Consider the following 27,527-nt stretch of genomic DNA (forward strand, 5'->3'; position numbering starts at 1 on the left):
TACTCAGTTGTCAAGAAAGTGACCCATCATTATCTTCTCAACGATGATGAGAAACAGTTAATAAGTATTGACATTGATAGTAATTCCCACATTCTGTGAACGAATTAAAAGAAGGCACACTGTTATACATGTGTGGGTATGAGTTGATTTAGGGCTACAGATGTAAATTATGTTCAGTAAACACTGGGTGAGTTATCAATGTGAGTTTGCTTGCTGAGCTGGAAGGTTAGTTTTCAGACGTTTCGTCACCATTCTACATAACATCATCAGTGAGCCTCCGATGAAGTGCTGGTGTTATTTATAATAAATAGAAAGCAGGACATAACACCAGTGCTTCCTCGGAGGCTCACTGATGATGTTACCTAGAATGGTGACGAAACGTCTGAAAACTAACCTTCCAGCTCAGCGAGCAAACTCACATCGAGAACCTCAACCTGAGCTACAAATCTTCTCAAAACTCACTGGGTGAGTTAGTTTGGTAGCTAAGTACTATGCAAATTGTAGGTATAGAAAGATCTGTAAAGTGTTTATAGAGTGATTTCAAGATAGTTTCTTACAGCAGCAAATTCTTTAACTAACCAGAGAGTAGTTTATAGTAGACTTGGTATTGTGAAGGGACAGGATTGATGAATGAACTCAGAGTCAAGGCACTTTCATGTAACAGTGACCACAATAGGACTGAATTTTATATGTGGTTTGAATGGGAGAAGAGTGTAAGTCTCTTAAACTTCAACTTGAATAAGGACAACTATGTGGGAACAAAAGCTGAGCTGGGTGAAGTGAACAGGGATATTAAGCTATTAGATAGATCAATAGAGGAGCAGTGGCAGATATTTAAAGCAGTATTTCAGAATGTTCAGATTCCTGTTATCTCGAAGAATTTTAAGGGGAAAATTCATCATTCATAGTTATTTTAAAAAGTTGGGAAAAACATTAAATTTCGGAAAAAAGCATATATTGCACAAAGATGACTGGCAGATCCAATGATTGTTCAGAACAACTGATGATGGTTAAAAGGTGAACTAGGATAGCCAGGAGTGTAAAAACAGATAATAAGAGTTTCTACAGCAACCTAAATTGGAAAATAAGCAAAGTCAGTGTTGGTTCTGTGGGAAGCAAGGATAGGGAGTTATAAGGAATGACAGATGAAATGAATAAATATTTTGCTTGTCTTTAAATAGAGGATACAAAAAGCCCCAATAATAGTTATAATTTAGGAGCTGAAAGGAACAGATTTTGAAACTTGTACGGCAATTAGAGATTAAGAGGTCGAGGGAGGGTAGGAGGCCTTGGGGAGGTGTCCTGTAGGAATCTCCCCTTCCCCTACTGCATCCCAAAACCAGCTCAGCTCGTTCTCACTTCCCTAACCTGTTCTTCCTCTCACCTATCCCCTTCCCCCATCTCAAGCCACACCCCCATTTCCTACCTACTAACCTCATCTCTTCCCCTTGACCAAGCCATCCTCCCCGGTCTGACCTATCCCCTCCCCACCTCCCCACCTACACTCACCTCTACAGGCTCCATCCCCACCTCTTTGACTTGTCTGTCTCCTCTCCACCTATCTTCCCCTCTACCCATCTTCTATCCGCCTCCCCCTCTCTCCCTAATTATTTCAGAACTCGCTTCCCCTCCCCCATTTCTGATGAAGGGTCTAGGCCCGAAACGTCAGCTTTTGCACTCCTAAGATGCTGCTTGGCCTGCTGTGTTCATCCAGCTCCACACTTGTTATCTTAAGATGAGACCAGCCATGATTGAATTGAATGGCAGAGCAGGTTCAAGGGGTTGAATTGCTTTTGCCTGCTCCTAGTTCTTAAAACTTAGCTGAGGGATGTTAGGACAGGGTGGTAGCTGAATTTGCAGAAAACACAAAGATAATTATGGAGGTGATAATGGGAACTGCAGTGCCACAATGATGCCACCCGAAGGTTGCAGGAACAGCAACTCATATTCCGCTTGGGAACCCTGCAGCCCAATGGTATCAATGTGGACTTCACCAGCTTCAAAATCTCCCCTTCCCCCACTGCATCCCAAAACCAGCCCAGTTCGTCCCCTCCCCCCACTGCACCACACAACCAGCCCAGCTCTTCCCATCCACCCAAAACCAGTCCAACCTGTCTCTGCCTCCCTAACCTGTTCTTCCTCTCACCCATCCCTTCCTCCCACCCCAGGCCGCATCTCCATCTCCTACCTACTAACCTCATCCCACCTCCTTGACCTGTCCGTCTTCCCTGGACTGACCTATCCCCTCCCTACCTCCCCACCTATACTCTCCTCTCCACCTATCTTCTTTTCTCTCCATCTTCGGTCCGCCTCCCCTTCTCTCCCTATTTATTCCAGAACCCTCACCCCATCCCCCTCTCTGATGAAGGGCCTAGGCCCAAAACGCCAGCTTTTGTGCTCCTGAGATGCTGCTTGGCCTGCTGTGTTCATCCAGCCTCACATTTCATTATCTAAGATAATTATGGAACTATGTTGCGAAGAGGACATAGCAAAGGTGTAGGCTGGTTATAGCTAAAAAGTGTGTCAATAAAAATATGGATGATGGATTTTAATGTGGGATATGTGAAGTAATTTCTTGGAAAGAAAATGAAAATATTACTTAAAAGGAGAATGACTTTAGAATTCTGACGTACAGCAAGATGTAGGTGTTCTGGTGCATTAAAAATAGTAAATAAATAAAGCAAGGAATCGAAAAGGCTAATGGAATACAATTATTACAAGAGGAATTGAACATAAAAAATATACAGGGCATTGCTGTGACCATATCTCAGATAGTGTGTGCAGTTTTGGTCTGTTTATTGAAGGAAGACTGTAAGTCTGTTGTAAGTGGTTCAAAGATTTTACCAGATTGATACCAGGAATGAGCAAATTATCTAATGAGAAAAGATTGGACATACTAGAGTTTAGTAGTGAGAATTGTGATTCATGTGTATAACATTTTGAATGGTTTCGACAAGTTGGAAGTGGAAAGTATGTTCCTCTTGTGAGTGACTCCAGAGTAAAGGAGGCATTCTTTTGAAATTAATGGTCACTTTTTTAGGACAGACATGAGAAGGAACCTGTTCTCACAGAGGGTTGTCCTACTTTGGAACTGTACTGAAGAATGTGCTGGAGGTAGGGTAATTGAACATTTTTCACACAAAATGAACAAGATGCCTAACTGGGGTGAATGGGAGTGTTGAATTCAAAACACCACCAGATCAGCCATGATATTATGAAAAGGTGGAGCATGCACGAGGGGCCAGATTTTTTCTGGAATGTGGGATGTGGGCATTGCTGACTGGCAGCATTTACTGCACATTCCTAGTTGCCCTTGAGTAGGTGGAAGTGGTCGTGAATTTGAAAGATGCTGTCTGAGGATCTTTGGTGAATTTCTGCAGTGCATCTTGAAGATAGTACACACTGCTGCTACTGAGCATCGGTGGAGGAGGGAGTGAATGCTTGTGAATGCTTTACTCAGAGAGTAGTAAGGGAATGGAATGCTTTGCCTGCAACAGTAGTAGATTCGCCAACTTTAGGTATGTTTAAGTCGTCATTGGATAAGCATATGGACGTACATGGAATAGTGTAGGTTAGATGGGCTTGAGATCGGTATGACAGGTCGGCACAACATCGAGGGCCGAAGGGCCTGTACTGTGCTGTAATGTTCTATGTTCTATGAATGTAGTGCCAGTCAAGCAGGCTGCTTTGTCCTGGATGGTGTCAAGCTTCTTGAGTGTTGTTGGGGCTGCACTCATCAGGCAAGTGGGGAGTATTCCATCACACTCCTGACTTGTGCCTTGTAGGTGGTGGACAGGCTCTGGGGAGTCAGGAGGTGAGTTACTTGCTGCAGTATTCCTAGCCCTGACCGGCTTTGTGTTTATGTGGTGAGTCCAGTTGAGTTTCTCACCAATGATAACTCCCAGGGTGTGATTGTAGGGAATTCAGTGATGGTAACACCATTGAATGTCAGGGGTTGGTGGTTAGATTGTCTCTTATTGGTGATGATCATAACCTGGCATTTGTGTGGTATGAATGTCATTTGCCACTTGTCAGCCCAAGCCTGGATATTGTCCAGATCTTGTTGCATTTGAACACGGACTGCTTCAGTATCTGAGGAGTCACGAATGGTGCCCAACGTTGTGCAATTATCGGCCAATATCCCCACTTCTGACTTTATGATGGAAGGAATGTCATTGATGAAGCAGCTAAAGATGGCTGGGCCTAGGTCACTACCCTGAGGAACTCCTGCAGAGATGTCCTGAAGCTGAGATGACTGACCTCCCAGAACCACGACTAACTTCCTATGTGTCACGTATGACTCCAACTGCTGGAGAATTTGCCCTGATACCCATTGATTCTGGGTTTACTAGAGCTCCTTGATGTCACACTCGGTCAAATGCAGCTTTGATGTCAAGGGTTGTAACACTCACCTCACTTCTGAAATTCAGCATTTTTGTCCATGTTTGAACCCAGGCTGCAATGAGGTCAGGAGCTGAGTGGCTCTGGCAGAACCCAAACTGGCGTCACTGAGCAGGTTATTGCTGAGCAGGGGCTGCTTGATAGCACTTTCGGTGACACCTTCCATCACTTTACTGAAGTTTGAGATTAGACTGATGGGACGATAATTGGCCAGTTTGTATTTGCCCTGCTTTTTATGTACAGGACATACCCAGGCAATCTTCCACTTTGTCAAATAGATGCCAGTATCGTAACTGAACTGAAACAGCTTGGCCAAGGGAACAGCAAGTTCTGGCGTACAAGTCTTCAGTACTACTGCCGGAATGTGGTCAGGATTACTTGCACATCAAACACCAAAAGCAGCAAAAGACAGACAGGGCCCATAGACTTTGCAGTATATGGTGTGCCCAATTGTTTCTTGATACTATGTGAATCAAATTGGCTGAAGACTGGTGTCTGTAATGCTGGGGGCCACTGGAGGAGGCCAAGATGGATCATTCACTTGGCTCTTCTGGTTAAAAATTGCTGCAAGAGCTTCAGGTTTATCTTTTGCACTGATGCGCTGGGCTCCTCCATCGTTAAGGATGGGGATATTTGTGGAGCCTCCTCCTCCAGTGAACTGTTTAATTGCTCACCACCTTACATGACTGAAGGGGCAGGACTGCAGAGCTTAGATCTGATCCATTGGCTGTGGGATTGCTTAGCTCTGGTCTTTTGCTGCTTTTGGTGTTTGATGTGCAAGTAATCCTGTTTGGCAGTGTTGCATGCCTGGTGTTGCTCCTGGCATGGCCTCCTGCACTCTCCCTTGAACCAGGGTTGATCCCCTGGCTCGATGGTAACGGTTGAGTGGGGGATATACTGGACCGTGAGATTACAGATTGTGCTAGAGTATAATTCTGCTGCTGTTGATGGCCCACAGCGCCTCATGGCTGCCTATTCTTGAGTTGCTAGACCTGTGCGAAGTCTGTCCCATTTAGCACGGTGATAGTGCCACACAACACGATGGAGGGCATTCTCATTGTGAAAGTGGGACTTTGCATCCATAAGGACCATGTGGTGGCTCCCTCTAGTTAGTTCCATCTCCACCTGCCACAGACCCAGTCCAGCAGCTTTGTCCTTTAGGACCCGACCAGCTTGATCAGTAGCACTGCTGCCGAGCCACTCTTGGAAAGTCAGATGTCACAAGTTAAGAACCAAAAGAACTGCGGATGCTGTAAGTCAGGAACAAAAACAAAGTTGCTGGAAAGGCTCAGCAGGTCTGGCAGCATCTGTGGAGGAGAAAACAGAGTTAACGTTTCGGGTCCGGTGACCCTTCCCCAGAACTCAGAGTTCTGATTTCTCTGTTTTCTCCTCCACGGATGGTACCAGATGTCACGTTATAGTCCAACAGCTTTATCTGAAATCACAAGCTTTTGGAGCAGAGCCCCTTCTTCAGTGAGAGAGAAGCTCACAGAGACAGAATTTACAGGCAGAGAGATAAAGGGCAGAGAGATCAAAAGATCAGACAAATGGTGTAATTGGAGTATCAAATAATAATTCTCTGCAGGTGATCAAAAGTGTCAACAGCTGAATAACAAGCAAAGAGATGACCTATAATCAGACTAAATGAGACAGAGAGATAAATATAAAATAAATAAAAATAAGGTGGTGCTGGAGACAAACTAAATGACTGGAATAACATGATAGGTGTAAGAGTCACATGCCAAGGGTCTAACCAAAGTAATAAGTAATCCAAAACTGTACAAGCAAATTAAAGCAGAGAGATCATAACAGTTTATGAAAGTGATAGTGTCAGAACAGGACAGTAAGGAAGACTTTACAAATACAGAACAGTGTGATGGGGTCACGTGTAGCATGGCATGAACCAAGGTTACTGCTGAAGCCATCTTCATGGGTAAGGAACTTGGCTACTGATTCTGCTTGGTGATTCTGTGTAGTTGTGTATCTCGAAGGCCACCTTGGAGGATGCTTACCCGAAGATTGGAGGCTGAATGTCCTCGACCACTGAAGTGTTTTCCAACTGGGAGGGAATATTCCTTCTGGCATTTGTTGCATGGTGTCCATCCATCCATTGTTGTAGCGTGTGTATAGTCTAAGCAACATACTATGCCTTGGGGCATCCTTGCCTGCAGTGTACAAGATAGACAAGGGATGGCCGAGGCGCATGAGTATCTGCTGTGCACAAGGTGGGTGGTGTTCCCACAAATGATGGCAGCGTCCACGTCGAAGATCTGACATACCCTGCAGAGGTTGCCGTGGCAGGGTTGTACAGTGTTGTGGTCAATGTTGTCCTGAAGGCTGGGTAGTTTGCTGCCAAAAATAGCCTGTTTAACGTTTGGTGGTTGTTTGAAGGTGACAAGTGCAAGCACAGGGAAGATCTTGGTGTGATTCCTATCATCATCGATGACATGTTGAAGGCCGCGAAGAACAGGGCATAGTCTTTCCATTCCGGGGAGGTACTGGACGCTGAAGGAAACTCTATCGGTTGTATCCTGTGTCTGTCCCCTGAAGAGGTCATTGCAGCTTTTCACTGTGGCACATGAGAACGGGCTATCGATGAGTTGAGCATTGTATCCCGTTCTTATGAGGGTATCCTTCAAAATCTTTAGGTGTCCATCACGTTCCTCCTCATCTGAGCAGATCCCGTGTATACGCAGGGCTTGTCCAGAGGAGGTGGCTTCTTTAATAAACATATTAAATAATAAAAATTTTCAATAAAATTCTGAAATTAAGAGTCTAATGATGATCACGAAACCATTGTCGATTGTCAAAAAAACCCATCGGATCACTAATGTCCTTTAGGGTAGGAATCTGCAATCCTTACCTGGTCTGACCTACATGTGACTCCAGACTCTCAGCAATGTGGTTGACTCTTTACTGCCCTCTGGGCCTTCATTAGGTGAAGAAGCAGCACTCCAAAAGCCTGTGATTTCAAATAAATGTGTAGGACTATAATCTGGTGTCATGTGATTTCTGACTTGGTCCATCTCAGTCCAACACTGCATTGCCGCCACATCACACTCTTGGTGGTGGACATTGAAACCCCCTACCTAGAGTACATTTTGTGCTCTTGCCATCCTCAGTGCTTTCTCTAAGTGTTGTTCAACATTGGGGTGTACTGATTCATTAGCTGAGGGAGGACAGTATGTTGGAATCAGCAGGAGGTTTCCTTGCCCATGTTTAACTTGAAGCCATGACACTTCATGGGGTTCAGAATCAACATTGAAGACTGCTAGAGCAACACCCCCCACCCCCGACTGTATACCACTGTGCTACCACCTCTGCTGGGTCTGTTCAGCTGGCGGGACAGGACATATCTGTCTGGGACATTGTAAGGTATGATTTCATGAGTGTGCCCATGTCAGGCTGTTGCTTGACTAGTCTATGAGATAGCTCTTCCAATTTTGGCACTAGATCCCACATGGTAGTGAGGAGGACATTGCAGGGTCGACAGGGCTGTTTCTGCCGTTGTCTTTTCCGATGCCTAGGTCGAGACCAGGTGATACGTCCAGTTTCATTTCTTTGAGACTTCGTAGCACGTGGAACAACTGAGTGGCTTGCTAGGCCATTTCAAAGGGCAGTTTGCCATATTGCCCACATGTAGTCAGCCCAGGTGAGGTTAATAGATTTCTTTCCCTGAAGAATATTAGTCAAGCAGATGGGTTTTTCTGACAAACAACAATGATTTCATGGTCATCAGTAGATTCCTCATTCCAGGTTTTTATTGTTGAATCCAGTTCCACCATCTGCCAAGACAGGATTTGAACCAGAACATTATGGCTTCTCTGGACTGATAGTCTAGTGATAATACCATTAGGCCATTGCCTTCCCTGAGAAGGGAAATGGTTAATGGCTTGCTTTTATTTCCTATTCACTTGTGGGTCATGGGGACAGCTGGCTGGCCAGCATTTCTTGCCCATCCTAGTTGCCCTTGGGAAGGTGCTGGTGAGCTGCCTTCTTGAACCACTGCAATCCACGTACTGTGTATTGACCCGTAATGGCCTTAGGGAAAGAATTCTACTCCTACTTTGTATGTTCTAAGAGGATGTAACCATTGTGGTACTGTTGTTTGCCATAGTGTACATTACTGAAGAATATTTTTACTTCTTGATAGATTTTGCTTTGAAGTGTGAGGTAGACATCCACGTTAGACAATCTACAAAAAGCTTATCTCGCGTGTCGGTGCCTTCCATTTCTGGTTGAGCAGCAGCGCGAGCGGGAGCTTGGAGCAGGGGCCTGTCGGGAAGCTGGTGAGTCACTGATTTTGAATCTACAAAAAGCTTACCTCGTGAATAGGCGGAGGTACACTGAGCAGGGGCAGACATGGGACTGCTGAGTAAGTGAGGTAATATATTTGTGTGGGTGCGTTACCCGAAACACTACTCAGGTAGTGTCTCCCACCCATCCTCCTCCTCTAACCAAAAAAAAGGTTCTGTGTGCCAGATTGGTAAAGTAACAAGTTTATTTTTTATTCTTTATTTTTTAAGTCTTGGGAATTTAGAATAATGGGAACAGAGGTCAGGGCAGTTGAATGTTCCTCCTGCAGAATGTGGGAGGTAAGGGTCACCACGAGTGTCCCTGCTGACTATATCTGCGGGAAGTGCACCCAACTCCAGCTCCTTGAAAACCACGTTAGGGAACTGGAGCTGGATGAACTTCGGATCATTCGGGAGGCAGAGGGGGTTATTGAGAGGAGTTACAGGGAGGTAGTCACTCCTCAGGTACAGGAAAAAGACAGATGGGTTACAGTCAGGGGACGGAAAGGGAACTGGCAGGCAGTGCAGGGATCCCCTGTGGCCATTCCCCTCTACAATAAGTATACCGTTTTGGATACTGTTGGGTGGGGGGGGACTTACCACAGGAAAGCAGTGGGGCACAGGTCTCTGGCACAGAGTCTGTCCCTGCTGCTCAGAAGGGAAGGGGGAAGAGGAGCAGAGCATTAGCCATTGGGGACTCCATAGTTAGGGGGACAGATAGGAGGTTCTGTGAGGACGAGAGAGACTCACGGTTGGTGTGTTGCCTCCCAGGTGCCAGGGTGCGTGATGTCTCTGATCGTGTTTTTGGGATCCTTAAGGGGGAGGGGGAGCCGCCCCAAGTCATGGTCCACATTGGCACCAATGACATAGGTAGGAAGAGAGATGAGGATTTAAGGCAGAATTTCAGGGAGCTAGGATGGAAGCTGAGAGCTAGGATGAACAGAGTTGTTGTCTCTGGTTTGTTGCCCGTGCCATGTGCTAGTGAGGTGAGGAATAGGGAGAGAGAGGAGTTGAACACATGGCTACAGGGATAGTGCAGGAGGGAGGGTTTTGGATTCTTGGATAATTGGGGCTCTTTCTGGGGTAGGTGGGACCTCTACAAGCAGGATGATCTTCACCTGAACCGGAGGGGTACCGATATACTGGGGGAGAAATTCGCTAAGGCTATTCGGGTGGGTTTAAACTAATTCAGCAGGGGGATGGGAACCAAAATTGTAGTTCGAGTATAGAAAAGGTTGAGAGTAGGGTGGTCCGAAATAAAGTTTCAGGGACGCAAGATGGCACCGGCAAGCAAGAAGTTGGTTTGAAGTGTGTCTACTTCAATGCCAGGAGCGTCCGGAATAAGGTGGGTGAACTTGCAGCATAGGTTAGTACCTGGGACTTCGATGTTGTGACTATTTCGGAGACATGGAGAGAGTGGGACAGGAATGGTTGTTGCAGGTTCCAGGATTTAGATGTTTCAGTAAGAACAGAGAAGATGGTAAAAGAGGGGGAGGTGTGGCATTGTTGGTCAAGGACAGTATTACAGTTGCAGAAAGGGTGTTTGGGGACTCGACAACTGAGGTAGTATGGGCTGAGGTTAGAAACAGGAAAGGAGAGGTCACCCTGTTGGGGGTTTTCTACAGGCCTCCGAATAGTTCCAGAGATGTAGAGGAAAGGATAGCAAAGATGATTCTCGATAGGAGTGAGAGAGACAGGGTGGTTGTCATGGGTGACCTCAACTTTCCAAATATTGACTGGGAACACTATAGTTTGAGTACTATAGATGGGTCAGTTTTTGTCCAATGTGTGCAGAAGGGCTTCCTGACATAGTATGTAGATAGGCCAACAAGGGGCGAAGCCACATTAGATTTGGTACTGGGTAATGAGCCCGGCCAGGTGTTAGATTTGGAAGTAGGTGAGCACTTTGGTGATAGCGATCACAATTCTGTTATGTTTACTTTAGTGATGGAAAGGGATAGGTGTATACCACTGGGCAAGAGTTATAGCTGGGGGAAAGGCAATTACGATGAGATTAGGCAAGATTTAGGGAGCATAGGATGGGGAAGGAAACTGCAGGGGATGGGCACATTAGAAATGTGGAGCTTATTCAAGGAAAAGCTCCTGTGTGTCCTAGATAAGTATGTACCTGTCAGGCCAGGAGGAAGCTGTAGAGCGCTGGAGCCGTGGTTTATGAAGGAGGTGTAATCTCTGGTCAAGAGGGAGAAGAAGGCTTATGTTAGGATGAGATGTGAAGGCTCAGTTAGGGCACTTGAGGGCTACGAGGTAGCCAGGAAAGGCCTAAAGAGAGAGCTCAGAAGAGTCAGGAGGAGTCATGAGAAGTTGTTGGTGGATAGGATCAGGGTAAACCCTAAGGCTTTCTATAGGTATTTAAGGAATAAAAGAATGATGAAAGTAAGATTAGGCCCAATCAAGGATAGTAGTGGTAAGTTGTGTGTGGAGTCAGGTGAGATAGGAGAAGCGCTAAATGAATATTTTTCAACAGTATTCACTCTAGAAAACGACAATGTTGTCGAGGAGAATACTGAGATACAGGCTACTAGACTAGGTGGGATTGAGGTTCACAAGGAAGAGGTATTAGAAATCCTACAGAGGGTGAAGATAGATAAGTCCCCTGGGCCGGATGGGATTTATCCTAGGATCCTCTGGGAAGCCAAGGAGGAGATTGCCGAGCCTTTGGCATTGATCTTTAACTCATCATTGTCTACAGGAATAGTGCCAGACAACTGGAGGATAGCAAATGTGGTTCCCCTGTTCAAGAAGGGGAGTAGAGACAACCCTGGTAATTATAGACCAGTGAGCCTTACCTCAGTTGTTGGTAAAGTGTTGCGAAAGGTTATAAGGGACAGGATTTATAATCACCTAGAAAAGAATAAATTGATGAGGGATAGTCAGCACAGTTTTGTGAACGGAAGGTCGTGCCTCACAAACCTTATTGAGTTCCTTGAGAAGGTGACCAAATAGGTAGATGAGAGTAAACCCATTGATGTGGTGTATATGGATTTCAGCAAGCCGTTCGATAAGGTTCCCCACAATAGGTTATTGTACAAAATGCGGAGGAATGGGATTGTAGGAGATATAGCAGTTTGGATCAGAAATTGGCTTGCTGAAAGAAGACAGGGGGTGGTAGTTGATGGGAAATGTTCACCCTGGAGACCAGTTACTAGTGGTGTACCGCAAGGGTCGGTGTTGGGTCCACTGCTGTTGGTCATTTTTATAAATGACCTGGATGAGGGCGTAGAAGGATGGGTTAGTAAATTTGCAGACGACACTAAGGTTGGTGGAGTGGTGGATAGTGACGAAGGATACTGTAGGTTGCAGAGAGACATAGATAAGCTGCAGAGCTGGGCTGAGAAGTGGCAAATGGAGTTTAATGCAGACAAGTGTGAGGTGATGCACTTTGGTAGGAGTAACCAGAAGGCAAAGTACTGGACTAATGGTAAGATTCTTAGTAGTGTAGATGAGCAGAGAGATCTCAGTGTCCATGTACACAGATCCTTGAAAGTTGCCACCCAGGTTGACAGGGCTGTTAAGAAGGCATACAATGTTTTAGCTTTCATTAATAGAGGGATCAAGTTCCGGAACCAAGAGGTTACGTTGAAGCTGTACAAAACTCTGGTGCGGCCGCACTTGGAGTATTGTGTACAGTTCTGGTCACCACATTATAAGAAGGATGTGGAAGCTTGGTCACCCTTTATAATCACCTAGAAAAGAATAAAGGGTGCAGAGGAGATTTACTAGGATGTTGCCTGGTATGGAGGGAAGGTCTTACGAGGAAAGGCTGAGGAACTTGAGGTTGTTTTCATTAGAGAGAAGAAAGTTGAGAGGTGACTTAATTGAGATATATAAAATAATCAGAGGGTTAGATAGGGTGGATAGGGAGAGCCCTTTTCCGAGGATGGTGACAGCGAGCTCAATTGGGCATAGCTTTAAATTGAGAGCTGAAAGATATAGGACAGATGTCAGAGGTAGTTTCTTTACTCAGAGAGTAGTAAGGGAATGGAACGCTTTGCCTGCAACGGTAGTAGATTCGCCATCTTTAAGTACATTTAAGTCGTCATTGGATAAGCATATGGGCGTACATGGAATAGTGTAGGTTAGATGGGCTTCAGATCGGTATGACAGGTCAGCACAACATCGAGGGCCGAAGGGCCTGTACTGAGCTGTAATGTTCTATGTTCTACGTATGACACCTAGTGTGATGCAGAGGAACTACACACACCAGCTACTGAACTCTACTCTGCGTTTCAAAGCATGTGTTATTGCAAATGGATAAGAACAATAACACCATGAAAAAATGTTATTCCTGGTGTGTAGGAGTAGGAACATAGGCCTTTAAGGGTCTCAGGTCTGCTCTATCATTCAATAAGGTAACACCTGCTCTGTTGCCTAACTCCATATGCCAGCCTTGCAACAGTATCCCTTTGTACCCTTGCCTAATAAAAACAAATCAATTGAAGATTTGAATTTAGCAATTAAATTAATATCAACTGCCATTTGAGGAAGAGATTTCCAAAACCCCACTCCTCTGTGCAAAGAAGTGCTTTCTAACATCTCTCCTGAATGGTCTGGCCCTATTTTGTTTTATTCAGGGCATCACTGGCTAGGCCAGCATTTATTATCTATCCCTCATTGCCCAGAGGACAATTAAGAATCAAACACATCAGGCATATTGGTCTGACTAGGGAAAAATGGCAGTTTGCTTCCCTTAAGGTTCACTAAAGTCCTTTAGGGAAGGAAACTGCCATCCTTACCTGGTCTGGCCTACATGTGATTCCACACCCACAGTTGACTCATAACTGCCCTCTGGTCAATTAGGGATGGGCAATAAATGCTGGCCTAGGCAGCGGTGCCCTCATCCTGTGAACGAATAAAGAAAAAAATAATTCATGGTCATCCTTAGACTTTTAATTCCAGGTTTTCATTGAACGCAAGTTCCACAGTCTGGGATTCAAACCTGAGTGCCCAGAACATTGCTTGGGTCTTTGGATTAAATCCAGCGATAATACCACTAGGCCGTCGCCTCCCCTCCTATTCGTAGACTACACCCCCCCGGTTCTAGAATCTTCAGCCAGTGGAAAGGTTTACCTTTATTTACTCTGTCTTTCCTTGTTAACATCCTGAAGATCTCGATTAGATTATGCCTTCCCGAGCATTCTTTGAATAAAGACCCAATTTGTCTAACTTCCCCTCATAACCTAAGCCCTAGAGTCCAGGCATTATTCTTGTGTTGAACTCCCTTCATGACCAAAACATCCTTCCTAATATATGATGTCCTGATCTGCTGTCAGTAGACTAAGTGGTGTCTAATGAGCATCTTGTATAACTGCAGCATAACACCTACATCCCTGTACTCCAGCGCTTTAAGATATGAAGGCCAGCATTCTATTAGCTTTTTTGACTATTTTCTGTACCTGTGCATAGCATTTTGAACAGTTATGCACCTGAACTTCCAAATGTCATTGGACATCTACTGTATTTAACTTTGTACCTTCTAAAAATACCCAGATTGATCCTTTCTCAGTTCAAAATGGGTGATCTCACACTTGCTTATCTTAAAATCAATATGCCACGGCTGCTTTACCCATTCACTTCATCTATCAATATCATGTTGTAATTTTATGCTGTTGTCAACATTGTCTACAATGCTGCCCAATTTTATGTCAGCAGCAAATCTGGCCACGACTTTTTATGCCAATGCCCAAGTCGGTAATGAATATTGTGAATAAATAAGGCCACAGAACAGAGCCCTGTGGGACACAACTAGTCATTTGAGCCAATTTGAGTCCTTACCTATTATTTCAGTTCTCTAGTTCCTGTCACTCAATCAGTTCCCTATCTATATCAGTAATTTGCCCCCAGTTCTGTGGACTTCCACCTCAGCTAACAGTCTTTTGTGTTGGACTTTATCATAAGCCCTTTGGAAATCCAGATAAACTACATCCGTTGACTTACCTCGGTTTACTACCTTTGCTACATCTTCAAAAAAGTCCATGAGGTTTGTAAGTGGGTTCTTTATGTTTAGGATACCTATTGGCATTAAGTAACTATCTGTGTTGAGTGAATTTGTACATTGTAAAAGACTGATTTTATTTCAGTACACTCAAAGATCATACTCCTTATCAGGATGGCAGCAGAGTAACAGGGGTCTTGCCTGGGTCTCATCTGCTTTATCTCTTTTCTTCTTTTAACTTCTGCTCTTTTCCTTTCCTTTTTTGTTTTTCTTTGGCAGGTTAGTCTGTGGAATCAGTGCAGCAGCGACAGCAGGCTGAGCGCAGAGTGGTGGAACCAGCAGCAAGAATATCTTCCTGGCATTTAGGGCTGGCAGCCGTTGCAGCAAAGCTCCTCCAGCGATCAGGAGCCTGGCCTGGCAATGGAACCAGACACTCCCAGAAGATGAGTGGGGGACTCTTGGTGCTGGCAAGGTGGCAGTGGAATCAGGGATTCCTGGTAACCCCTAGACTGTGAGGACTCCTGGCCTTGGGGGGAACGGAGTGTGGAGGTGGGGGGTAGTATTGGTTCAGCACTCACTGGTGGCAAAGTGTGTCCAGCAGCAAAGAGATGGCATCTAAAGAATAGTGACTATTACATTAGTGGGTCTGGCGCAGGCAGCAGCAAGTTGCTGAAGGACCCTCTCTTAGTTACGTCTTTTCAGTCTTTTTATTCTTGAACTATTCAAAATGGCACCAGAGTGTGGTGACAACTGAAGCCTTTCACTGGATTAATCATTTAAAATGCAAGTGACAATAAACAGATAAGTCATTCACAAACCGTTCATTCACTCCCCAACAGGAGTAGGCCATCCGGCCCCTTGAGCCTGCCCCGCCATTTACTAAAATCATGGCTGATCTTTCTGAGACTCAGCTCCACTCACTCGCCCACTCACCATAACTCTTAATTCCTTTACTGTTTAAAAAATTATCTAGCCTTGCCTTAAAACCATTCAGCGAGGTAGCTTCAACCGCTTCACTGGGCAGGGAATTCCACAGATTCACAACCCTTTGGGTGAAGAAGTTCCTCCTGACTTCAGTCCTACATCTGCTTCCCTTTATTTTGAGGCAATGCTCTCTAGTCCTAGTTTCACCTGCTCGCGGAAACAACCTCCCTGCCTCCACCTTATCTATTCCCTTCATAATCTTATATGTTTCGATAAGATCTCCCCTTATTCTTCTGAACTCCAATGAGTATAATCCCACGCTACTCAGTCTCTCCTCATAATCCTATCCTCTCAACTCTAGAATCAACATGAGCCACAGAAAACTGCACAGATACTTTTGTGACATCCAAGATGTGTTGGACAGGAAATACCTGCCTATAAAGAGGTATTATAGAAATAAAATTTCTTTGTGAACATTCCTTCCGGATCAGCTCACCATATTTGCATATATTTTGACAAAGCATCCATCTATTATGTGATGTGACTTAACAAGAAGTCATTTAAAACTACAATCACACTGTTTATTAGAAGTTAAACAAGTCTGAATGGCCCAAGAACTTACAAGTTACCATAACGCATTAGAACTATAAAGGAGTTTGACAAAGTGAAGGGCAAATGCTCAAGGACACTTAAAACATCATTAGATGTCAGCAATATATTTCATAACTCAGGTTACAGGTGATTGGAAAATTACAGTAACAAACAAGAGCCCACAGAGATGATGAACAATACCTGAACAATATTGATTTACTGGGGAGAAAAATAATTGAATCTTCAAACACTTTTATTAACAAATGTATATTTTTATTCTCAGAAGTGCTTGAGCAAATTAAAACCGTGATCAAGCATCAAAGTCCTCAAAGTTCCTTTGTATCAAATTCCCAAAATAGATTCATCCCAAAGTTTTTCTTCTTCTGTTCTTGTATCAACTTCCTTCTTTTTCTTTTGCTTTTTATGTTTTAGTTTCACTTCCTCCTTTTCTTGATTAAGTTCCCTTTTTTCCTTTTTAAGTTTTACCTTTTCTTTGTTCAGAATAAACTCATCTCGATCCCTTTGCTCTGCTTTCTGCTTTGACTGATCTTTAACTTGTTCCAAACACAGTCCTTTGGGGCTTTCCTCTACCCTGTAGCTTGGTAGCTCACTTTCTCTTTTAGTTTCTATCTCCTTGTTTCTTTTGTCCCTTCTGTGTTTCTTCTTTCCCCTAATCTTGTCTTTTTTGCAAGAGTCTAAGCTGTCATCAGAGGTTATGGGTTTACATTCGTCGAACGACTCCAAGCTGAATGGACCTTGACTATTTTCTGGATGAGTTGGCATCACAGAAAGTGGCATTTGTGTGTGGTATTCTATATGCAAGTTACTATTTTGTTCGCATTTGTCCTTCAGATGGTCATTTTGCAACGTGGGCAACAGCTCAGCTCCAATTTCCACGTAATTTGGGAAAGTGCGTTCATCTGGGAGATCACTTGGTTTGGCTGTAGGGAAACCTTCCAACGGGTATGCAGGAGAATGGGGTGGGCTGGCTGAAAGCAAGTTCACAGTGTCTTCTTCTTCCTGATGGTCTTCAAATTTTCTAAAGGACACCTTTGGCACCAGCCCTCTAGCTTTCTGAACTTTAATAAAGTCATCGAGTTCATCCTGGAATGAGTCGTAGATCTTTGACTTTGTATTCTTTACCAGGTTAACCACTTTATTTTCTCTGTGGATAATAAAAACAAAATGATCAGCACTTGCTTTTAGTGGAGCATGTAAATTAGATTACACAGTGCTCCCCGATTACAGGCTGTTCATCTCACTCTGTCACAAAAATGACTGGGATCCTTCCTGTCAAGACTGTACCACATAAATAGGTTAGCCAGGAGATACTAACTTTCAATATGATGGAAATTACCATCCTGAGTTACTACTTTAGAAAATGCACAAAATTTATCCAAAAGTAATCCAGAAAAAATAATATGTATATATTCCTAATTCAATGCATAGACCTAATCATAGAATCTCTTTGGTGTGGAAGCAGGCCATTCAGCTTACCGAGTCCACACTGACCCTCTGAAAAGCAGCCCTGCATCTCCCATGGCTTATCCACCTAGCCTGAACATCCTTGGACACTATGAAAAATTTGGCATGGCCATTCCACTTAACCTGCACATCTTTGGACTGTGGGAGGAAACTGGAGCACCCGGAGGAACCCCACGCAGACACAGGGAGAACGTGCAAACTCCACACAGGCAGTTGCCTGAGAGTGGAATTAAACTCGGCTCCCTGGCACAGTGAGGCAGCAGTGCTAACCACTGAACTATCTTGTCGCTCCAAATGGAATTTAGTTGAAAAAATGTCAACTGATTTACATCAGCTAAACATTAATGAATGGCAAAATGCACAAATTAAATATGAAAATCCTAACAGCTTGTTTCCAGAAAGACTTATTGTCAGATTCATTATTAGCAAACCTTCAAGCAATATGGTTTTTTGTAATTCAATCCCAATCATTAAGATTACAAGTGTATTTGTATCAGTGGGATTTGGATGGAAAAAAATGCAGAACTCTTACTTCAAGTGATGTTTGTATCCTTGTAGGTGACACTGGTACTGCTCAATGGAATTGAGTGTAACATTGCAGATAGCACATGGATAGTCACCCGCGCCTACTACAAAACATAATCCGAATTATTTTTCCAGTCATGACCAAATCTGTACAAAATTATAACTGTTACCTGTTTACTTATTTTCAAACATACATACGCTTAGGAATTAAGCATGTAAATGATAATTTTTACAAACAACATTGTTTGCATTACTTCGATTCACTTTGTACTACAGGTGCCACTCTCGGCCCATTTGCCCATCTGATCAAGGCCCTGCTGTACTCTGAGGTAACTCTCCATTGTCCCCATTTCTTACTTGTTTTTTGCCCAAACTTATCAGCTCACACTACTAAATTCCATCTGACACAAATCTGCCTCTTCTGTGAGCATGTGTGCTGTTGCAGTGTTTTCTTTATGCTTTTGTGTGAAGTAAGCATTGCTGGGTTGGTTAGCATTCATTGTTCAGTTCTGGCTGCTCTCGAGCAATGACTTCCATTGTGCTTGTTACTCAAGCTTATCTTTACATTTAGTCAGTGGGCATTTCAATATAGATTGAAAATGTCTGCAAATTTCTGACTTACAAAGTTACAACTTGACGTTAAACCATGTTCTTTTTCTTGTATTCTCCAATTCCACTAAAATCTGAAGATTTCAATTCAGAATTTGTGAAACAAGTGAATGTAATGACTGTTGTACCAGCACTCTTCCTATTTTTACCAATTAGAAAAAAATTGCTCATGAAATGTGGGTATCGCTGGTTAGGACATAATTTATTGCTCATCCCTAATTGCCCAGAGGGCAGTTAAGACATTGCACATTGCACATAACACATTGCTGTGTTTGGAGTGACAGGTAGGCCAGATCAGACAGCATATGTTCTTCCCCAAAATGAATCCGTTTTTGTTAATGTCAATTTACAGTGGTTACAAATATTTTTTGTCTAGAATTCAAATGTCACCATCTGCCATGATGAGATGTGAGCTCGTACCCAGAACATTAGCAGGATTACCAGTGACATCACCACTATACCTCTGCCTCCCCTAATGCAGTGACATTGAGAATTACTTACCATTCTTCTCTGGAGAATCTGTCTCCTTCCCCATTTCTTCCATTAGTTGTCTCCTTAGGTCATTTTTCTTGTGTTTCTTGCCATTGTAATGTTGCTGGGCCATTATTGGGTTATTAAAAGAGGCATTGCAAAGTTTGCAGAGCCTGTTGGGATCCTCCAGGTCCAAAGCTGCGGAAGCTGCTGTAGCAGCTTCCTGTGCCACGTCTTGTTTGCCCTTTTCCAGTTGCTCACTCTGCACAGACCTCTCCTCTGTAGGTGGATTTGCCACATTTGTGGTCACTGTGATAGAACACAGCACTGAAATTCAAAAAATGGCTGCAATGATTCAAGATAGCTTTCAAATTTTACACATCATATTACTGTTTTTGAGAAGTTGAATAGTGCACAGCTTCTTCTGGAGGAGAACAAATACGTTTATATCTGAAATGTCATATAGCTAACAGATCATACCTATACCCCAGAAATTGGGGCCATATAAAGGTACAAATCAAACACTATTTGATCAAATTTCAAGGTTTCAATCCAGAAAAAAAACAATAATATTCTTAAATATGTTGTTCTAATGAGAATTAACACAAAAATTCAGACAAGTAGGCCATTCAGCCTTTTGAACCTGCTCTACCTGTCAGTACGATCATGATTGATCTGTTTGTATCGAATTAGACCACAGAAATCTATTCAATTTAAGTTTTACAAATTATTTTACAGGTGTTTCTCCTTTAAAGTGATGGTTGCGTTGAGTGATTTCCCGCTATAGAAAATTGCCATAGAAGATCACGTGAAGGGGAAGTCTGTGTTATCCAAACAGCATCCACTATTTATCAACTGCCAATTCATGTTAATGAAGTACATTACGGCAGAAATACCTGTAGTAATAAAATTGATCCATTACACAATGTTATGTCTTAAGCTACTAACATGACAGAAAGTATCAGAGTACAGTATTACGGAGAATAATTGCATTCTGAACAAATGCCAATCTTGGTAATTAATGGCTGTTAATGTATGTGGGAGGGGAAAGTTTGGAAACTTTAATGAAAATGAAGGCGTTAATGTGCAATATTGAATGGACATGAGGTTAGCAAATAAAACTACTGCACATGGGATGGGGAAGTATACTACAATGATTTAGGAATTGGCTAGAATAGACTAGACAGAGAGCAGAGGGTAGGAATAATTCATTCAAGATGGCAGCAGAGTAAGGTGCTCCAGTTGGAGCTTCTCCACTTGCCAGTTCTTTTTCCTTTCTCTATTTTTTTATTTCTTCTTTGCAGCAGTTTCTCTTCCCTCTGCCCAACTTCTGATACATCCTACCCCACCTGGAGAATGGAGGTGAGACAAAGGTAGACAAGTCGCGGTTGGAGCCTGGGCGGGGACGGATGCACAGTGCATGGGACGAGTCCTGGAGCAGGGAGCAGAGCAAGTCACAGCCAGAGAGCAGAGTGGCAGCAGAGCGAGTGCAAACCAAGTCACAGGCTGAGTCCTGGAGCGAAAGCAGAGTGTGAGTTGAGTCCTGGAGCAGGAGCAGAGCGAGCATGGGCCAAGCTGCGGGCCGGAACCCAGAGCGGTAGCAGAGCGAGTCCTGGACAGAGGCCAGCACATGAAGGCAGCATGGCCTTGTGTTCTGAAGCCTGGTGGACCCAGACTTACTTTGGAAAAAGATTATAACTTGAGTTCTTTACAGACACCTTTTATACTCATTCTGGGCTTTTAAACTCTGTATTCCTGTGCTAATTATTTTTACTATTTCAATTCTGTGACAACATTTAAAGTACCCTGTCCCTAAGATGGAGACAACAGACAATGTTGTAAATTTTTCACTGCACTACTTTGAGTGCGTGTGACAATAAAGGCTATTCTAATTGGATTGAATTTAGAATGGGGGGGCAGGCAGCTATTTAGTGGGATACAACAGTGGTTAATGCTAAGTCCATAACTGTTTATAATCTTTTTAAATGATTTGGACATGGAACTACATATCTTATTGATGAATACTGCACTTTTTACAGATTTGCTGATGACGCCACCAGCTGGGTAGGAATGTACGTTGTGAGGCCGACACAAAGAGGATTCAGAGGACTTGGATAGGCTATGTGAATGGGCTAGAACATGGAAAATGGAATACAATGTAAATAAATTTAAACAGATTCATTTTTGGCCGAAAACACAGAAAGGTAGAATATTTCATAAATGGTGAGTGTTTAGGAAGTGCAGGTGTCCAAAAAAACCTGGGTGTCCTTGTCCATGAGCTTCTAAAAACTAGCATGTGAGTGTAGCCACGAATTAGAGGGTCAAACGGTATATTAGCATTCATTCCAAGGGAATTTGAGAACAAAAATATCTTGCTGCAATTGATACAGCCTTATTGCAATCTTAACTGGAATATTGTGTACAGTTTTGGACACCTTATCTAAGGAAGGATATTCTGGCCACAGAAGGGGTGCAATGGAATTTCACCAGGTTAATAAAAACCAAAAGAACTGCGGATGCTGTATATCAGGACACAAACAGAAGTTGCTGGAAAAGTTCAGCAGGTCTGAGTTCTGAGGAAGGGTCACTGGACCCTAAAAGCTAACTCTGATTTTTTCTTCACAGATGTTTTCAGAGCTGCTGAGCTTTTCCAGCAATTTCTGTTTTTGCTCACCAGATTAATCCCTGAGATGGCAAGAATGTCTTACGAGGAGGGACGGAAGGATTTGGCTTGCGCTCTCTAGAATTTCAAACAATGAGAGGCAATCTCATTAAAACTTTCAAAATTCTTACAGGGGATAACTTGGTGAATTTAGAGATGTTTCCCCTGGCTGTCGATTCTAGAACTGGAAGACATTTTGTGGTTAAGACTGTCGAGTGTGAATCCATGAATCAAACTGAAGTCAGAACCAATAGCTTGCACTCTGGCAAAATCAGACATTGAGCATGACATAGGAAATGGAATCTTGAGAATGAGCTTCCTCCTACCAGTCTGTGGCTGTGTGACACATGGCTGCTCTCCGACTAGCTGTTTGAGCCGCTTTGCATGAATCTTGCCTTTATAATGGGACTCAGCAACTACGGGGGATGTGAAAACCATATTGCACAGGATGCAAAATTTATTCTTGTCCACTTCTCCTGTTCCAGCATCCTGCAATCAAGCATCAGGCACAATCTCAGTAAACACACCAGCTGTCAATTTATTTGGCTAAAAGTCTGCAGTCTGAACACCTGCAGTACAGCAACTTATATAGTTTTTTAACAAAGAAGGTTAAGTACGTAAGTAACACTCTCAACATTTCTCAAGCTGTTTCATGTAGGATGAACACAGAGCGACAACTTAAATAAGAAAATGTGGTATCCACTTTTCTCACAACCAGCAAACATGATGAATGACCCAGTTAATGTGCTGGTGGTACAGGGAAGCCTGCCATGATGACAGCAGACTTTGGTAATTTCCTTCAATATTAAAAACAGGATATTAAAGGAACAGCAGATAATTACTCAGATAACATCCTGATAACAGCACATTAAAAGGAATCTATCTATAAATAATTGTTTGATTAGTTATTAATGCACTGCAGTGTCATCTTTTATCATGTGCTTAGTACAGTAGTCAAAGTAAATCCTTTAAGTTCAGTTTTGACAGGGTATCATCTCCAGTTCAGGACAGTGCAGAAGGATGCTAGAAACAGCATCGGGCATACCTGAAAATGAGGAGCCAATCTGGTGAAGTTACCATACAGGACTATTTGCATGGAATTCAGCATACCCAGCAAGTGACAGAAACAGGTAAGCAACTTCACAGCCAACAAGTCAAATCTAAGCTCTGCAGTCCCACCAAATACTGTTTTGAATAGTGGTGAACAATTAAACAACTCACTGTAGATGGAGGCTCCACAAATACTCCACCTTCAGCTGGGAGGAGCTCAGCACATTAGTGTAAAGGGTAAGGCTAAAGTATTTGCAAAATCTTTCACCAGAAGTGCTCAGTGGATGATCCATCTTGGCTTCTTCTGTAGGTCGCCAAAATTACAGACATTGGTGTTCATCCAATGCATATCACGCTATGCGAAATCAAGAAACTGGTCTGGGCCAGTCTGGCAATAGTACCAAAGACCTGTGCTCCGAATTTGCCATTCCCCTAGCCAAGCTATTCTAGTATAGCTAAAATACAGCCATACTCAACAATATGGAAAATTGCCCAAGTTTGTCCTGCACACAAAAAGCAGGGCAAATCCAACCCGGCGAATTACTGCCCCATCAGTTTACTCTTGATCATCTGCAAAGTGATGGAAGGTGTCCATCAACAGTGCTATCAAGTAGCACTTTCTCAGTAATAACTTGCTCAGTGACACCCTGTTTGTGTTCCATCAGGGCCACTCAGTTCCTGACCTCATAACAGCCTTGGTTAAAATATACACAAAGGAACTGGACAGTCCTTGACATTAAAACCACATTTGACTAAGTTCAGAATCTTAGAAGCCTTAGCAAAGCTGGAATCAATAGGAATCAAGGAAAACTGCCTGCTAGTTGGAGTCATACCTGGACCAAAGGAAGACTGTTGTGATTGTTGAAGGTCAGTCTTTTCAATTCTAGGACATCTCTGCAGGAGTTCCTCACGATAGTGTCCTAGGCCAAACCATCTTCAGCTGCTTCATCAAAACCTTCCCTCCATCACAAGGTCAGTACTGAGGTGTTTGCTGATGACTGCACAACATTCAGCAACATTTGTGACATAAACTGTCTACATCCAAATCAGAAAGACCTGACTAAATTCAGGAGTGGGCTGACAACTGGCGAATAACATTCACGCTTACAAGTGCCGAGAAATGACCATCTCCAATAAGAGGGAATCTAACCATTGGAACTTGACTTTCAATGGCATCATTAGCGCTCATTATCAACATCGTGAGGATTACCATTTACGAAAATCTCCACGGGACTCACTGTAAAAATACTGCGGCAACAAGAGCAGTTCAGAAACGAGGAATCCTAAACTGAGTAACTCACTGTCTGACTCCCCACTTCTGTCCACCAACTACAAAGCACAAATCAGCAGTGTGATAAATTTCTTTCTACTTGCCTGGATGCATGGAGCGTCAATAAAGCTCAACAAGCTTGACACCATCCAAGACAAAATAGCCCAATTGATTAGCACTGCATCCACAAGCATCCACTCCCTCCATCACTGATTCTTAGAAGCAGCAGCATCTACACAGCTCCTTATCAGTATCTTCCAAACCCATGACCACTTCCATCTAGAAGGATAAGGGCAGTGGATACATGGGGACACGATCACTTGCAAATTCCCTTCCAAGCTACTCACCATTTTGCTACTCCTTTAGTTCACTGGATCAAAACCCTGCAATTCTCTCCCTAACTCACACACCACATGGGTTGCAGAGGTTCAAGAAGGCAGCTCCCCACCATCTTCTCAAGGACAACTGGGGTCAGGCAATAAATGCTGGTCCAGCCAGCAAAGTCATGTCCGTGAGAAATAAACAAAAAAGGCTGATGGTTCACCTAGCCATAGATAGAGAGAGGAATAGGATACTGCAGAATTAGAGTATATCTTGCTTACTCCTGTGGCTTTAAACAATATTGTTTTTCCTACTATAGGTCTTAAAGCCTTAAAGACTTGTGTGATCTTTTAAGTTGGTCACTGAAATTCAAATATCTTCTTGATTGTAAAACCTGAGTTGCACATGAAATGGTAATGAGGAGCCATTTTATCCAACCGCTTTTAACTTTGTGGTGAAGGAATATCCACAGTGCAGCTCGGAGGAAGTTTCAGAAGCTTGACCCAGCGATGATGGAGGAACAATAACATATTCCCAAGTCCGATAGGTTACTTGAAGACATTGCTACTCCCATGCACCCACTGCCTTTATCGTCTGGGATGTTGGAGTTCAGGTTTTGTGGGATGCGGTCGAAGAAGCCTTGGTGCTAATCTTCAGTGCATCCTGGAGATGGTACATATGAGTGCACAAATCTGAAGGAAGGTTTTTTTTAAAAATCATTCTTTCATAGTATATAGGCAATGCTTGTACCATTTGGTGCCCATCCCTAATAGTCTTACATCGAAATTACTTCCAAGACCATTTCAGAAGGCAGTTCAGAGTTAATAACAGAAGACTTGGAGTCAAATGTAAGTTCAGATCAGGTAGGATTGGCTGATTTCATTCCCTAAAGGGACAATTGTAAACAAGATGGGATTTTACAACAATCATGGCAGTTCCATGACACCATTACTCAGGCCCACTAAATTGCACCATTACATTCAGCATTTTGCAGTTCAGTGACATTCACTTTCAGATTTTTAAAACTGACTGAAATTCCACTAGCATCCTGTTGGGATCTGCGTCTGTATTTGGCCCTCTGGACGACTAATTCACTGGCATTACCACAATGTTACTGCTTTCCCCAAACTCGACTCAGGCAGGTTGCTTTGTCCTGGACAGTGTCAAGTTTCTTGAGTGTGGTCAGAACTGCACTGATTCAGGCAAATGCACAGAATCCCATCATAGACCTGATTACTGCCTTGTCAATGGTGAAGGGGCACTAGTGAGTCAAAAGGAGAGTTATTCACTGCAGAATAAGTATCCTTTCACCTATTTCTATAGCTCAATATTTACATGGTTGTTTCATTCGAGTTTCTGGGCAATGTTGAATTTAGGATTATGGTGAATGGAGAATTTTGCAATGATAATGCATTTCAACATCAAAGGGAGATTGATACTGACTCACTTGTTGGAGACTGCCATTCTTTGACACTGTATGTCTGGTGCGAACTGTACTTTCCACTTACCAAACTCAACCTGAATATTGTTCAGGTCTTGCTACATGTTGACACTGACAGTTTCAAAATTTGCAGACTTGAAAATGGAACTTAACATGATATAGTCATAGAGTCCTACAGCATTGAGGCATGCCCTTCTGCCCAAACTGGTCCATGCCGAACAAAATGTCCATCCGCGCTAACCCCATTTCTCTGTACTTGGCCATATCTTTCTAAACTTTTCTTATCTGTGTATTCATCCAAATTTCTTTCAAATGTTTTTAATGTACCCCATAACCACTTCCGCTAGCAGTTCATTCCATATGCATACTAAACTCTGTGTCAAAAAAAGAGTCGCCCTTCAGGTTCCCATGTATTCTTTCCCCTCGTACGTTAAACTGATGTCCTCTAGTCCTCAATTCCCCAACCCTGGGAAAAAGACTGAGTGCATTCACCCTGTCCATGCCTCTCATGATCTTGAACACTTCTGTAAGATGTCTCCTCAGTCTCCTACACTCTAATGAAAAAGTTCTATCTTGTCCAACCTCTCCCTATAACTCAGTCCCTTGAGTCCTGGCAACATGCTTGTAAACTTCTTCTGCACTCTTTCCAGTTTAATAACATCCTTTCTAAAGCAAGGTAACCAAATGAACACAATACTCCAAGTGCGGCCTCACTAACATCACATACAACAGCAACATAACAACCCAATTTCTTTACTCAATGTCCTGACTGATGAAGGACAGTGTGCAAAATGCCTTCTTCACCGCCCTGTCTACCTGTGACTCCACTTTCAGAGAACTGTGCACCTGAACTCCAAGGTCCCTCTCTTCTACTACACTTGTTAAGGCCCCACCATTCACCATGAAATTCCTACTTTGTTTTGACTTTCTAATATGCAACACCTCACACTTATCCATATTAAACTCCACTTGCCCATTTCCCCTGCTGTTCAAGATCCTGCTGCAATTTCCGATTACCTTCCTCACTGTCCATGACACCACCTACTTTAGTTTCATCAGCAAACTTACTAATCATGCCTTGTACGTTCTCATCCAAATCACTGATATAGATAATGAACAGGAATGGGCTCAGCACCAACACGAGACACACCGCTAGACACAGGCTTCCAGTCTGACAACCATCCATCCACTATTACTCTCTGCTTTGTACATAGAACATAGAACAGTACAACACAGTACAGGCCTTTCAGTCCACGATGTTGTGCCAACCTATTATCCTACTAAGATAAATCTAACTTGCATATCCTACATTTTACTATCCTCCATGTGCCTATCCAACAGTCGCTTAAAAGTCTCTAAAGTTTCTGACTCCACACGCCCACCACTCTCTATGTAAAGAACCTACCTCATACATCTCCCCTATACCTTCCTCCAATCACCTTAAAACAATGCCCCCTTGTAATAGTCATTTCCGCCCCGGGAAAAAGTCTCTGGCTATCCACTCTATCTATGCCTCTCATCATCTTGTA

At 43.3% G+C, this 27,527-nt stretch overlaps 1 protein-coding gene across 4 annotated transcripts in view; it reads right to left on the reverse strand.

The window, feature by feature from the left end:
- Positions 1-16,188: 16,188 nt before the first annotated feature.
- Positions 16,189-27,527, reverse strand: part of LOC125455071 (zinc finger matrin-type protein 1-like) — a 75,702-nt gene continuing 64,363 nt past the window's right edge. For 2 of the 4 annotated variants that reach the window (XM_048536605.2, XM_048536631.2), the window contains exons 4-7: positions 22,243-22,405; positions 19,285-19,581; positions 18,182-18,278; positions 16,189-17,329 (exon numbers count right to left, since the gene is read on the reverse strand). In XM_048536605.2, coding sequence (XP_048392562.1) covers positions 16,507-17,329; positions 18,182-18,278; positions 19,285-19,581; positions 22,243-22,405 — 1,380 coding nt within the window. In that variant the 3' untranslated portion in view covers positions 16,189-16,506. The remainder of the gene's footprint in view (positions 17,330-18,181; positions 18,279-19,284; positions 19,582-22,242; positions 22,406-27,527) is intronic. The other 2 variants (XM_048536622.2, XM_048536614.2) reach the window with 2 other exon arrangements.

Source organism: Stegostoma tigrinum, chromosome 1 (genome assembly GCF_030684315.1).
Source record: "Stegostoma tigrinum isolate sSteTig4 chromosome 1, sSteTig4.hap1, whole genome shotgun sequence".
Taxonomy (NCBI): domain Eukaryota; kingdom Metazoa; phylum Chordata; class Chondrichthyes; order Orectolobiformes; family Stegostomatidae; genus Stegostoma; species Stegostoma tigrinum.